The sequence below is a fragment of the Eucalyptus grandis genome, chromosome 6, assembly GCF_016545825.1.
Source record: "Eucalyptus grandis isolate ANBG69807.140 chromosome 6, ASM1654582v1, whole genome shotgun sequence".
In the NCBI taxonomy this organism is placed as follows: domain Eukaryota; kingdom Viridiplantae; phylum Streptophyta; class Magnoliopsida; order Myrtales; family Myrtaceae; genus Eucalyptus; species Eucalyptus grandis.
This window is the reverse complement of record NC_052617.1, coordinates 44,415,519-44,429,552: the sequence shown is the minus strand read 5'-3', so window position 1 is coordinate 44,429,552 and position 14,034 is coordinate 44,415,519. Positions and strand designations below refer to the sequence as shown.

Here is a 14,034-nt window from a genome sequence, read left to right as displayed (position 1 = left end):
AATTCTATGAACCAAATGAGCCATTCATCTTGGTCAAGCGGCTTAGAACTTGGAATCTTTCTTGATACAAAACAATTGCAACTAGTCCAAGTTGATTAAAAGAAGCTAACCTCTCACGGGGAAGATTCCTCGTATTCTCCACTTTTGCATAATTTTGCTCTCAATAAAGAAAGACTTGCGACCACAAATTTGGTAGATGTCTCTGAAGGACTTGCGAGCGTTGACCTTAATATTTAATGGATGCCACCCTTTTAGTCACAATACTTATTGTGACTTGCCTAAGTGGTTGTTCAGTTAGCCATTGTGATGATCTTGGCGGGCTTCATACAGAATGAGAACCATACTGTCTTTTTTCATGATTTTGCTTTTTTATGCCTCTTCATCTTACGTTGCTCAAATTTCTGAGGCACTAGATACCATCACTGTGAATCAGTCCATCCAGGATGGCGAGAGCCTAGTTTCGGCTGGGGGGACGTTTGAACTAGGATTCTTCAGCACCAGTGTCCCATCAAGGCGATATCTTGGGATATGGTACAAAAAGGTAACCATAATGACAGTAGTATGGGTTGCAAATAGAGTCACCCCGCTTGCGGATTCATTGGGCACTTTGAAGGTTACCAGCTTGGGAAGTCTTGTCCTCCTGAATGCAAATGGAAGTGAAATTTGGTCATCTAACTCATCCACAGATGCACGAAATCCAGTCGCACAGCTCTTGGATTCAGGGAATCTTGTTGTGAAAGATGTAGATGGAACTGGTTCTAGTATTTTATGGTGGCAAAGTTTCGATTATCCAACAGACACGCTTCTAGCAGGCATGAAGATGGGAAGGAATCGAAAAACAGGCTTCGAACGATATTTGACGTCATGGAAGAGCATTGATGATCCTTCTCCAGGTAACTTTACACATAAAATTGACCCAAATGGCTTCCCACAAAGCATAGTGAAGCAAGGTTCTGTTGTCAAGTTCCGGCTGGGACCATGGAATGGTGTTCGATATAGTGGAATGCCTAATCTAGATCCTAATCCATATTACAGCTACGAATTTGTGTTGGATGACGATGAGATTTACTACCACTATGAGCTCCTTGACAGTTCGTTCATTTCCAGGTTGGTAATAAATTCAAATGGCATCGTACAACGTGTCACTTGGATTGATCGAATGCAGGGTTGGACGCTTTACCTTACTATACCAAAAGACAACTGTGACACCTATGCATTGTGTGGTGCCTATGGTAGCTGTACGATTGATGAGTCCCCAGTATGCAGGTGCTTGACAGGATTCACACCCAGGTACTCTCAAGAATGGGATATCTTGGATTGGTCAAATGGGTGTGTCCGTACAGCTCCTCTGGATTGTGGAAAGGACATATTTGTGAAGTACTCTGGGATGAAATTGCCAGATACAAGTAGTTCTTGGTTTAATAAGAGTATGAATCTTCAAGAATGCGAAGAAGTTTGCAAGAAAAATTGTTCCTGTATGGCTTATTCGAACTTGGACATCAGAGGAGGAGGGAGCGGTTGCTTGCTGTGGTTTGGAGAGATAATTGACATTAGAGAGCTAAACATAAACGGGCAAGACCTCTACATCAGGATGGCAGCCTCAGAATCAGGTATTAATAGAGTATAGACAAGAATTTGCTAAAACCCAAAGAGAAAAATGGTCCCACAACTGTGACGAATCACTTAAAGAAGAGTTGTACCTGTAATACCTGGTTCTAACTCTTGATCTGTATGCTGTGCTGCTTGTCTTAGATCTACTACATTCAAAGCAAAAGCTGCTCATGGGCTTGGCAGTTTCTTTCGGGGTTTTTTCCCTATGTCTGGTTCTAACATTCTATATTCTAAAGAACAAGAGGAAGAAGAAGAAGCATCTTGAAGGTAAACCATATTATCCTGTGCTGCCACCGATCTCACTTGCAGTTTGTTCCATGCAATCCTAGTGTATGCTAAACTAGTTGATGAATATGACTTCCTAATCTGCTGGCTCTTTGATACAATGATACTGAACTAGCCTTTTTCTCACATGCAAGTATGGATTTTGCAAGATATCCAAGTATCTTTTCTATTACTGCACTCTTTTTGTGTTCACAATAAGTCTTATTTCTGTCATAGCAAGGTTTTATATCCCTGCATGTTCTTTGACGCCATCTTTGTTCTTGCTGCAGGTAAAGATGACGGTTCTGAATCAGGAGACAACTCTGAATGTCAAAAGGAAGATCTTGAATTACCAGTGTTTGACTTGGAACAGTAGCTATTGCTACCAATAACTTCTCAGAAGAAAATAAGTTGGGGGAGGGCGGTTTTGGACCTGTGTACAAGGTGATAAAATAATGCATACTATCCCGAGAAGTACTTTATTCTATTTGATGAAATGCCCCTGTTTTTCTTCAGCATGGTTAAATACTTGCGTTAGAAGATACTTGTCCTGTAGACTTTATTTTAGTTTTTGAAATCTTAAAAGGATAAGACAGTGAAGGGCGTTTTAGTTATTATTTTCACAACGTGTCTCGGCAACTTAAAGCAGCTTGTTTGTAATTTCATGAATCTTTTCCTGATTTTACTCGTGAATTGATCGATATCATTCACAGGCTTTTAAAGTATCAGATATTTTTAAAAAATACACACATATGATTTGAAGATGAAGATGACAGGCTGAATGACTCAATTTCGAAAAGGCTAAAATTACCATGAGCATTCAAGTCACCAAAAAGATGGCGAGCAAAATAATTAGAAAATTGATGTATCACAACTATTTGCAGGGGGTGTTGGAGGATGGCCAAGAAATCGCAGTGAAGAAACTTTCAAATGACTCAAGGCAAGGGCTACACGAGTTCAAGAATGAAGTCCTATACATTGCAAAGCTTCAGCACCGAAACCTTGTGAAGCTTCTGGGATGCTGCATTCAGGAAGAAGTTTTGTTGATCTACGAGTTCATGCCCAACAACAGCTTAGATTCCTGTCTCTTTGGTTTGTCTTACTTCCACAATTCTATAAAGCATACTAGAACTTGTAAGCTTTATAATACTATTGAAGTAGCACCGGCTTCTGGGTCGTTTGTCAAGAGGTCTAACGATTGGATGTAGCACCTGTATGTTGTTTACTTGGGAATGGAGAGGAAACAGAACAGTAACAGTACCATTAGTTTAATGAAACGCAGACTTAATGCCTTGGTTCTCTATTTGAATAGGAACATGCTTTACTAACGTGAATGAAAATTTGGCAGATCAAAACCAGAGAAAGCTACTTGGCTGGTCAACTCGCTTTGGCATCATTAATGGAATTGCTAGGGGGCTTCTTTACCTTCATCAAGATTCCAGACTCAGGATCATCCACAGAGATCTAAAAGCTGGCAATATATTGTTAGATAATGCAATGAACCCTAAGATCTCTGATTTTGGCTCAGCTAAATGCTTTGTAGGGGATGAGACAGAGGCAAACACTATCAGAGTGGTCGGAACTTAGTAAGAACTTTTATCTAAAACTATGACCTCTGTACTGAAGATGCTTTTAAACCGATATTTCTTAACCCAACAATTTCTTCAGCGGCTACATGTCTCCAGAGTATGCCATCGATGGAGTTTTCTCAGTGAAATTGGATGTCTTTAGCTATGGTGTTTTGGTGCTTGAGACAGTTAGCGGGAAGAGAAACAGAGGGTTTCGTCATCCAGACCACTGTCATAATCTTGTGGGACATGTACGTTCTGATTTTTAACACCTTTTAACATCAAGAACTGCCCCTAATGGTTTGGAGTCTTTCGTTCAGGCTTGGAGACTCTTTACAGAAGACAGGTCCATGGAACAACTTGATGAGTTGGTTGAGTCTTATAATGCTGCTGAAGTCTTAAGGTCTATACATGTTGCTCTATTGTGCGTGCAGCAATGTCCTGAGGATAGGCCGAGCATGTCTGCGGTGATTCTGATGCTAGGAAGTGCCGATGAATTGCCTCTTCCAAAGGAGCCTGGTTTTTACAATGAAAGGAAGCTGCCTCCAGAACACACTTTTAGCCATCCGGTACATTCTCCAAATGAAATCACTATGACATTGTTGTCTCCTCGATAAAAGACGCGTCGGTTGTGATGTAACTCATAAAAATATCGGGCAAAGTGTTGGGACCGTGAAAGATATGCATCCTTTTTGTCCACATGCTCCTCCTTTAATTAGAATTTGTACTTCATGGTACTTTTTCTTTTTTAATGGCTCAAGGATGGCACTATACCAGAAACTCTGAATGGGTGTTGCTTATCAGGGATGACGTATCCTAGTCGCTTCATTCTATTCTCCAAGATGGCGAATGATGTTATTGGAGCTGAACCCATACCCAAAAGTCTACTACAAGAGTCCCTGTCAATAGCGCTCTCGTTCTACTTGCCGTTAACCAATCAACTTGAAAAATATGAAAGATGAATAAAATGAATAATCACGGTCCAATGAGTAGCAAATCAAAAAACCATAATGCATGTATACAAAGTAATACCAAAATTCACGTGAAATCTTAAAATTCCCATTCCAACCAAACCATTGCTCCAAGTCGACTCCCGTCAAACACCACGGCCCTACAACACCCATAATCCACATTTCCATGAAATCTCACAACATAATGACTCAAAAATCTGACTTCGCTGTTCAAATTTCACATAACTTCAAATTTGAGCCTTTAACCCCAAAGATTACTCCGATTAGATGAACGAAGGGTGCAAGCACTTACTGGGCATTGCAAATCGGAGTAAAGCTAGCTTGGCATGGTCCTCATGGATTATACGCACAAATCCCTCTCTTTTTTCCCTTCCTTTTTTATAAATTGAGCATCCACTTTTCCCTATTTTGTTTACCTAGTCTTTCTTCTTTCTTATGCTTTCAACTTTTTTAAACTTTTCAAACCGCCACTATTATAACAACCACTATCCAATGAGTAATACATCTCTTGTAAGTAGATCGAACATTCATTATGCATCTTCACAAAAACAGCATCATAACTCATCAATCCCAAACCTAGTATACCATATATAGAAATTATTGCAATATGTCAAACCTTTTCAACAAGACTTTTCATATTTAATCAATACTAGTAAATCAACCATAACAAATCAATCATCAATGGTCAATTCCATTTAATCTCTACTAAACAAATACGGTCCACTCCATCGTTTGCGATATAGATGACTAAGTTTACCCCCTTAGTTAGATCTCTACCTATATCAATAGGTGGTTTAGCCTAGAAGGATGTCCTGATAATGGTATGTATACTCACACCCTCAATGGGTTCTCTTCACAGAAACATGGGTATATTCCACCAATGTAATCCCTCAATAATCCACAATTAAAACCATAATCCATCTTAATACTCAGGTTCATTAACTAAATCACATAACTTTTCACAGAGGTATACCTTTTATAAACCAAAATATATATTATTTTACAACTCAATTCACCAGTGAAAATATCTTTGGTACAAACATATCTCAAATCATTTAAGAATGCACTTCATAAACTAGATTCACAAACCATTCACATATACAAAAAATAGTAAATGTTCAATCCAATTTTATGCAGCCAAAGATGTCATTTCTTAACTAATAATGTGTCTAATTCATATTCCATTTGATAACACCACTCATATGGGAAAGTTGAAAATCAAATTCTAAAGGTTACTTGAACCGACGTGATCATATTCCTACAAATAAATTACAAATGATATCAAAATCTAAGTAAAATACTATTCTAAGAATGACTCGACTAAACTATGCTTAATCAGTAATTAATCAATTTGTACATGCTAACGAAGGATCTTGTTTGTAATAAATGTTCATCTTTGTTGATTAAGTGTATTGTTTACTATGTGTAACTCCCATGCTAAACTTCAGAAATTCATTCCAATTAAACCGTACTTCGAAATCAACTTTTGTCAAACCATGAGGCTCCACGAGGCCCTACTATCATTTTCATATAAATCTATAGCTTAGTAACTTTAAAATCGGACTTCGTAGCTCAAAACTCACATAACTCCAAATTTATAATCTAATTTTGAAAATTACTCTAATCAGACGAATAATGAACTGGAATATATACCAAGCGTTGGAATTCGAAATTGACTGAGCTTGTTAGCAAGTCTGAAATAGGCATGCGCAAAAATTTCTCTCTCCTCTCCGCGATTCCTTTTTCCTCTTCACGGACGAAACCACCTTCCTCTTTCCTTTCTTCTTGGTTGGTCCGTCCCTTTTTTTTCTTTTTTTTTTTAAATCAGGCGGTGGAGCTTCCTGGTGATATTTTAAGGGATATTTGGGTTGAGCTTTGGGCCCATTATTACAAACCTCGTGTATTCCAGTGTAAAAGGAAACTTCCCAGGGCAGCATCAGTTAGCAAAATGATAAACTTGATGCCTTATTCACTTCTCCCCGTACGTTCCTGGATGTGCAGACTTAGGCAAATGAATTTTGACGGATGAAACATACAGCAAGCTACTAGAGTAGAGAAGCCGCGTTCACATCATCAATGGAAATGCTACAGGACTTCTTTACCTTCATCAGGATTCCAGACTCAGGATTTATTCACAGAGATGTAAAGCTAGCAATGCATTGCTAGATTATGAGATGAACCCCGAGATATCTGATTTTGGCTTGGCTAAGATCTTCCCAGGAAATGAGACAGAGGCAAGCACTAACAGAGTAATTGGAACATAGCAATAAAAATGCACAAAATTATGATCTTTGTGCTGCAATTGCTTGATCACCGATGTTTTCTCAATGCTTTGGTTTCTGTAGTCGTTACATGTTCTGGAGTGTGTCATCGATGGAATTTTCTCATTGAAATTTGATGTCTTCAGCTCTGGTGTTCTGGTGCTTGATCGGTTAGTGGGTAGAGAAACAGAGGTTTCAGCATCCTGACCACCCTCATAATCTTCTTGGACTAAGACTTTTTGCCTTCCAACACCAGGAATGGCCTCTTATGATTAGGCATCAAATTGGTCAGGCTTGGACTTGGAGACTATTTAAAGAGGGCAGGTTTATGGAATTGCTTTATAATTTGGTCGAGAATTCAATATTAGAATATTTAAATATTAAGCCATGCTTACAACTAGTAGCTCTTTACAAAAAGAGCCAAGTTTTTTCAATGAGAGGGAGCTGCTTCAAGAACACATTTTCTCAAGCCAATTATCACCTTCTCCAGACAAAATCACCATGACAATCTGCTCATTGGACGACAGCTTGCATGATCTAGCTCCGGAGATAATTGGGAAAAATGTTGGGACATTGAAAGAAATGCATTACTTTTTGACTACACGTTCTCATTCTAATCCTCAAAATTATCAACTTTTAGATAGAACTCTATATCTCAACATAGTGCTTCAGAGAAACTCCTCAAAATGGGTGTTTTGACTTTTTCATGGAGAAACGCCAATGAGCTTAGAGAATATATTTGTCTTGTTTTGGTGTTGGTCGAAAGAGCGTATTTAATTGACCAGTTGAAAAGTTGCCAATCTTTCAGGGACCTATCTTTCATGAAAACCATAGAGCTTGCAAATGATACCAGTCCATGTAAAGCCGGGGATGAAGGGAAGGATCCTTATATTTGCTCTCTCTCTCTCTCTCTCTCTCTCTCTCTCTCTCTCTCTCTCTCTCTGATTCATTGATCTCAACTCGATGCTTGTGCTGTGGTGGTGATTGGTTGTTGTAGTTCGTTGTTAGGGATCAACAGTGATGAAGACGGTCGTTAGTTGTAGAAGACGAAGGTTGACGATGGACAGAGGGTGGTTGGTTCTGTCTCTTCCTCCACCCGTTCTCTCTTTTTTCCTTTAATAAATTACAACTTGTCTTCTCTTGATTTAAAATATTGATTGCTATTCTTAATTACCAATATTATATGTTGCCCCAACAACCGTCATCTTAAAATGTCATCAACTTCAGTCGTTAACTAAGGGATGCTACATTTGTTATTAAAAAGAAGAACAAGAACAAGAACAAGAACAAGAACAAGAGAGTAAATTCTAGTGTTTATATAGTTTTGAAGTTGAAAAAATCACGAAGTTTGAGGGGTTTTTTAAGATATTCAGCCTATCTATAGTTAGTAAAATTCACGCATGACTATAAACTTTTCTATGATCTGAAGCAATAGTCAACAGCAATCCTTACTTAGGTGTAGCAAGTTTTTCGGTGATCTAACAGGTGATATCAGCTTTAGCTAGTAATACAAGCCACAGATTCATCCTTTTCTAATCATATGGCTGCGCAGAATTACAATATTACCGATTTATACTTAGTCATCGGATCACCAGGGTCGAGTACAGAAAATTCCAGTCATCCCATTCTGTGAACCGAACGAGCCATTCATCTTTGGCTGCAGGGCTTAGAGCTTGGAACCATTGATGCAAAAGACTTGTAACTGGTTCAAGTTGATTAAAAGAATATAAGCTAACCTCTTACGTGGAAGATTCCAAGTTATCTCCATTTTTGCATAATTTTGCTCTTGTTAAAACTTAAAAAAGAAAAAAAACTTGCGCCAAGAAATTTCGTAGGTATCTCTGAATGACTTGCAAGCGTTGACCTTGGAATTCAATGGAAGCCACCCCTTTAGTCACAATACTAATTGTGACCTGCCTAAGTGGTTGTTCAATCAGCCATTGCGATAATCTTGGCGAGCTTCAAACAGAATGAGAACCGTATTGTCTTTTTTCATGATTTTTCTTTTCTATGCCTCTTCGCCTTATGTTGCTCAAGTTTCCGAGGCACTAGATTCCATCACTGCGAATCACTCCATCCAAGATGGTGGGAGCCTAGTTTCGGCTGGGGGGACATTCGAACTAGGATTCTTCAGCACTGGCCTCCCGTCAAGGCGGTATCTTGGGATATGGTACAAAAAGGTAGCCACAATGACAGTAGTATGGGTCGCAAATAGAGTCACCCCGCTTGCGGATTCAGTGGGCACTTTGAAGGTTACCGGCTCGGGAAGTCTTGTCCTCCTGAACGCAAATGGAAGTGAAATTTGGTCATCTAACTCATCCACAGATGCACGAAATCCAGTCGCACAGCTCTTGGATTCAGGAAATCTTGTTGTGAAAGATGTAGATGGAACTGGTTCTGGTTTTTTATTGTGGCAGAGTTTCGATTATCCAACAGACACGCTTCTAGCGGGCATGAAGATGGGAAGGAATAGAACAACGGGCTTTGAACGCTACTTAACGTCATGGAAGAGCATTGATGATCCTTCTCCAGGTAACTTTACATACAAAATTGACCCAAATGGCTTCCCGCAAAGCCTACTGAGGCAAGGTTCAGTTGTTAAGTTCCGGTCGGGACCATGGAATGGTGTTCGATATAGTGGAATGCCTAATCTAGATCCTAACCCATATTACAGTTATGAATTTGTGTTGGATGACAATGAGATTTACTACCATTTTGAGCTCCTTGACAGTTCGTTCATTTCCCGGCTGGTATTAAGTTCAAATGGCATCGTACAACGCTTCACTTGGATTGATCGAACACAGGGTTGGACACTTTACCTCACTGTACCAATAGACAACTGTGACACCTATGCATTATGTGGTGCCTACGGTAGCTGTAAGATTGATGAGTCCCCAGTATGCAGGTGCTTGACAGGATTCACACCCAGGTACTCTCAAGAATGGGATATTTTGGATTGGTCACATGGGTGTGTCCGGAAAACTCCTCTGGATTGCGGAAAGGACATATTTGTGAAGTATCCTGGGGTGAAATTGCCAGATACAGGTAATTCCTGGTTTAATAAGACTATGGATCTTCAAGAATGCAAAGAAATTTGCAAGAAGAATTGTTCCTGTATGGCTTATTCAACCTTGGATATCAGAGGAGGAGGGACTGGTTGCTTGCAGTGGTTTGGAGAGTTAATTGACATTAGAGAGCTAAACCAAAATGGGCAAGACCTCTACATCAGGATGGCAGCCTCAGAATCAGGTATCCATAGAGTACAGACAAGAATTTGCTGAAATCCAAAGAGAAAAATGGTCCCATGACTTTGACAAATCACTTAAAGAAGTGTTGTACCTCTATTACCTGGTTCTAACTCTTGATCTGTATGCTGTGCTGCTTGTCTTAGATCTACTACAGTCAAAGCAAACGAAGCAAAAGCTGTTCATAAGCTTGGCAGTTTCTTTCGGGGTTGTTTCCCTATGTCTGGTTCTAACTTTCTGTATTCTACAGAACAAGAGGAAGAAAATGAAGCATCTTAAAGGTAAACTATATTATACTGTGTGTTGCCAGCGATCTCACTTGTAGTTTGTTCCGTGCACTCCCAGTGTATGCTAGACTAGTTGATGAATAGGACTTCCTAATCTGCTGGTTCTTTGATACGATGATATTAGAGTGAAAACTTTCTATTTATGGTGTATTTTCCATTTTGTGAACTCAAATTCCTAACTGATTTTACTCATTATGCTATTAAGTAAATTGCTAGGATTAGCCAAGCCTACCTTAGATAGGAAGAAAATGACTTTCATGATACTTAAGGATAAAAATCTTCAGAACAAATAGGGAATTTAAAGCAGACCCCTTCATAATGATTTCTGGGCACTCCATTTAGCTTTTGAACTAGCCTTTTTCTTACATGCAACTATGGGTTTGCTAGATATCCAAGTATCTTTTCCATTACTGCACTCTTTTTGTTTGCACATGATGTCTTATTTCTGTCATAGCACCGTTTTATATCCTGTGTGTTCTTTGACCACATCTTTGTTCTTGCTACAGGTGAAGATGGCATTTTTGAATCAGGAGACAACTCTGAATGCCAAAAGGAAGATCTTGAGTTACCAGTGTTTGACTTGGGTACAGTAGCTATTGCTACCAATAACTTCTCAGAAGAAAATAAGTTGGGGGAGGGCGGTTTTGGACCTGTCTACAAGGTGACAAAACAATGCATACCATCCTTGTGAAGTACACTCTTCTATTTGATAAACTGCCCCTGTTTTTCTTCAGCATGGTATAGTACTTACATTAGAAGATGCTCGTCCTGTAGACCTTCTTTTAGTTCTTGAAAGGCTAGGACTATGATGGCCCTTTTAGTTATTATTGTCACAACTTTCATCAGCAACTTAAATCATCTTGTTAGTAATTTCAGGAATCTTTCCGTGATTTTACTCATATATTGATTGATATTATTCACAAGCTTTTAAACTATCGACTCTTCTTAAAAATTCACACACGATTTGAAGATGAAGATGGGAAGCTGAATAACTCAATTTCAAAAAGGAAATTACTGTGAGAATTTACGCCACTGAAAAGATAGAAAGCAAAATAACTGGAAAGTTGATGTATGACAACTATTTGCAGGGGGTGCTGGAGGATGGCCAAGAAATCGCAGTGAAGAAACTTTCAAGGTACTCAAGACAAGGGCTACACGAGTTCAAGAATGAAGTCCTCTTTATTTCAAAGCTTCAGCATCGAAACCTTGTGAAGCTTCTGGGATGCTGCATTCAGGAAGAAGTTTTGTTGATCTATGAGTTCATGCCCAACAACAGCTTGGATTCCTGTCTCTTTGGTTTGTCTTACTTCCACAATTCCATAAACCATACTAGAGCTTGTAAGCTTTATAATACTATTGAAGTAGCACCGGCTTCTGGGTCGTTTGTCAAGAGGTCTAGCGATTGGATGTAGCACCCGTATGTTGTTTACTTGGGAATGGAGAGGAAACAGAACAGTAACAGTACCATTAGTTTAATGAAACACAGACTTAATGCCTTGGTTCTCTATTTGAATAGGAATATGCTTTACTGACGTGAATGAAAATTTGGCAGATCAAAACCAGAGAAAGCTACTTGAGTGGTCAACTCGCTTTGGCATCATTAGTGGAATTGCTAGGGGGCTTCTTTACCTTCATCAAGATTCCAGACTCAGGATCATCCACAGAGATCTAAAAGCTGGCAATATATTGTTAGATAATGAGATGAACCCTAAGATCTCTGATTTTGGCTCCGCTAAATGCTTCGTAGGGAATGAGACAGAGGCAAACACTCTCAGAGTGGTTGGAACTTAGTAAGGACTTATATCTGAAGTTATGACCTCTGTTCTGAAGTTGCTTTTGAACTAATAGTTCTTAACCTATCAATTTCTTCAGTGGTTACATGTCTCCAGAGTATGCCATTGATGGAGTTTTCTCAATAAAATCGGATGTCTTTAGCTATGGCGTTTTGGTGCTTGAGACTGTTAGCGGGAAGAGAAACAGAGGGTTTTGTCATCCAGACCACTGTCACAATCTTGTGGGACATGTAAGTTCTGATATTTAACACCTTTTAACATCAAGAACTGCCCCTAATGGTTTGGCGTCTTTCGTTCAGGCTTGGAGACTCTTTACAGAAGACAGGTCCATGGAACTGGTTGATGAGTTGGTTGAGTCGTATAATACTGCTGAAGTCTTAAGGTCTATACATGTTGCTCTGTTGTGCGTGCAGCAATGTCCTGAGGATAGGCCGAGCATGTCTGCACTGATTCTGATGCTGGGAAGTGACAATGAATTGCCTCTCCCAAAAGAGCCAGGTTTTTACAATGAAAGGAAGCTGCTTCCAGAGAACACTTTTGGCCATCTGGTGCATTCTCCAAATGAAGTCACCATGACATCGTTGTCTCCTCGATAAAAGACACTTCGGTTGTGATGTAACTCACAAAAATAGTGAGGCAAAGTGTTGGGTCTGTGAAAGATATGCATCCCTTTTGTCCACATGCTCCTCTTTTAAGGTGCTGTAGATATTAAGATCAGAATTTGTAAGTCATGGTACCTCTCATTTTTTATTGATGCTTCGAGGATAGCACTATATAAGAAACTCTGAATGGGTGTTGCTAATTAGGGATGAAGTACCTAGTTGCTTCAGAGTATTCTCCAAGATGGCAAATGATGCTTTTGTGGCAAAATATTATAGCGGTCGATTCTGAGTCTTCAATTGAGATGTCATGAATTTCAATGACAGGTTTAGCTATGCAGGGTCTAAAAGATCTTCCTCAAAGGACTCTGATGAATGTACAAAGTGTATAGTAAATGACTTACAATCATGTTTTAACCCTTGTATGGCATTAAGGATCTCTTGGGAAAAGAAGCAGCTTTCGACAGCGCAACTCAAGAACATAAAAAATGTACCGTCAATCACTCCTACGACTCGCGTGCTGAACAGAGCATTTCACAGTTTAAGCCTCCGTCACCAACGAAGGCGAGACTTCACCCATGCACATGCATCACGGGTGAAGCCTGATGGGGGCGTCCGTTAACGACCCGAGAAGATTGTCCGACCAGTTCTTAGTTATTCCAGCGTTGTACTCTTTCTTCGGTTACTTGACATGGTAGGTTTGCCGGGTGTTTCTTTGGCTTGTGACCTTCGTATTTCATCCACCCGAAGTTCTCTGTCAAATACAGATCTGCAGATGACTGTAATCAAGTCCAAGTCAAATGCCGCCAACTCTGAAGTTTTTCTTGAGGGGACGAAGTTTCTTGCACGATTCCAAAATTTGTCTGTTGTTAAAAGTCTTACGCCAAGAGATATGGTAGATATCCCTGTCTTAGGAGAGTTGGACATTGAAGATCCAGATCTCTAACAAGAAACGAATCTTTCGCTCTTCACTCATCTCTTTTCTGTCACTGTTGTAATCTTGGCCTACTTACAACAAAACGACAATCCAAGTGTCTTTATTTATGGAATATAAATTATTTAGAAGATATTTTCCTAAAAATCACTTACAAAAATGAATGAATGAAAAAAATAATTCATCGTCTATAAAAATGTTTAGATATAAATTTTTATCGATAATGAAATATTTATATTAACTAAATATTTAAAGTAATTTAGGTAATTATTTAAAAAAAAATTCAAATCATTCATTTCACGTAACAAACAGATTTTTTTTTCAGGAATAAATAGAGCCTTGACAAGACACTGTTTTTCATTATCCTTCTTTGCTTTAATAAAAATGGAATTATTTTAATAAAAATATATCTAACCTGACCTCTCTCTCTATTTTTATTTTATTTTTTTGACAGTTTAATCCAAGAAAATCGTCTGTTTCATGATTATGTTAAGCGACTCC

At 39.0% G+C, this 14,034-nt stretch overlaps 2 protein-coding genes across 2 annotated transcripts; both read left to right on the top strand.

The window, feature by feature from the left end:
• The first annotated feature begins 333 nt into the window (after positions 1 to 333).
• LOC120286410 (G-type lectin S-receptor-like serine/threonine-protein kinase At4g27290) lies at positions 334 to 4,123 on the top strand. Its single transcript, XM_039314793.1, is given in 8 exon segments — positions 334 to 1,610; positions 1,753 to 1,878; positions 2,166 to 2,240; positions 2,243 to 2,319; positions 2,760 to 2,967; positions 3,224 to 3,461; positions 3,544 to 3,694; positions 3,764 to 4,123. Coding segments are annotated over 8 exon segments (2,427 nt in total). The 5' UTR covers positions 334 to 355; the 3' UTR covers positions 4,061 to 4,123.
• Positions 4,124 to 8,611: 4,488 nt separating this feature from the next.
• LOC104450173 (G-type lectin S-receptor-like serine/threonine-protein kinase At4g27290) lies at positions 8,612 to 12,875 on the top strand. Its single transcript, XM_039316163.1, has 7 exons — positions 8,612 to 9,924; positions 10,067 to 10,201; positions 10,714 to 10,868; positions 11,296 to 11,503; positions 11,760 to 11,997; positions 12,080 to 12,230; positions 12,300 to 12,875. The coding sequence occupies exons 1-7, from the start codon at positions 8,646 to 8,648 to the stop codon at positions 12,594 to 12,596; spliced, it is 2,463 nt and encodes an 820-aa protein (XP_039172097.1). The 5' UTR covers positions 8,612 to 8,645; the 3' UTR covers positions 12,597 to 12,875.
• Positions 12,876 to 14,034: the final 1,159 nt, after the last annotated feature.

Excerpts from the sequence above, each read along its gene's own strand:
- LOC104450173 (XM_039316163.1), top strand. The coding sequence starts at position 8,646 with ATGAGAACCGTATTGTCTTTTTTCATGATTTTTCTTTTCTATGCCTCT. Across the intron at positions 10,202-10,713 it reads GAAAATGAAGCATCTTAAAG|GTGAAGATGGCATTTTTGAA; the intron begins GTAAACTATATT and ends TTCTTGCTACAG. Across the intron at positions 12,231-12,299 it reads GTCACAATCTTGTGGGACAT|GCTTGGAGACTCTTTACAGA; the intron begins GTAAGTTCTGAT and ends TCTTTCGTTCAG.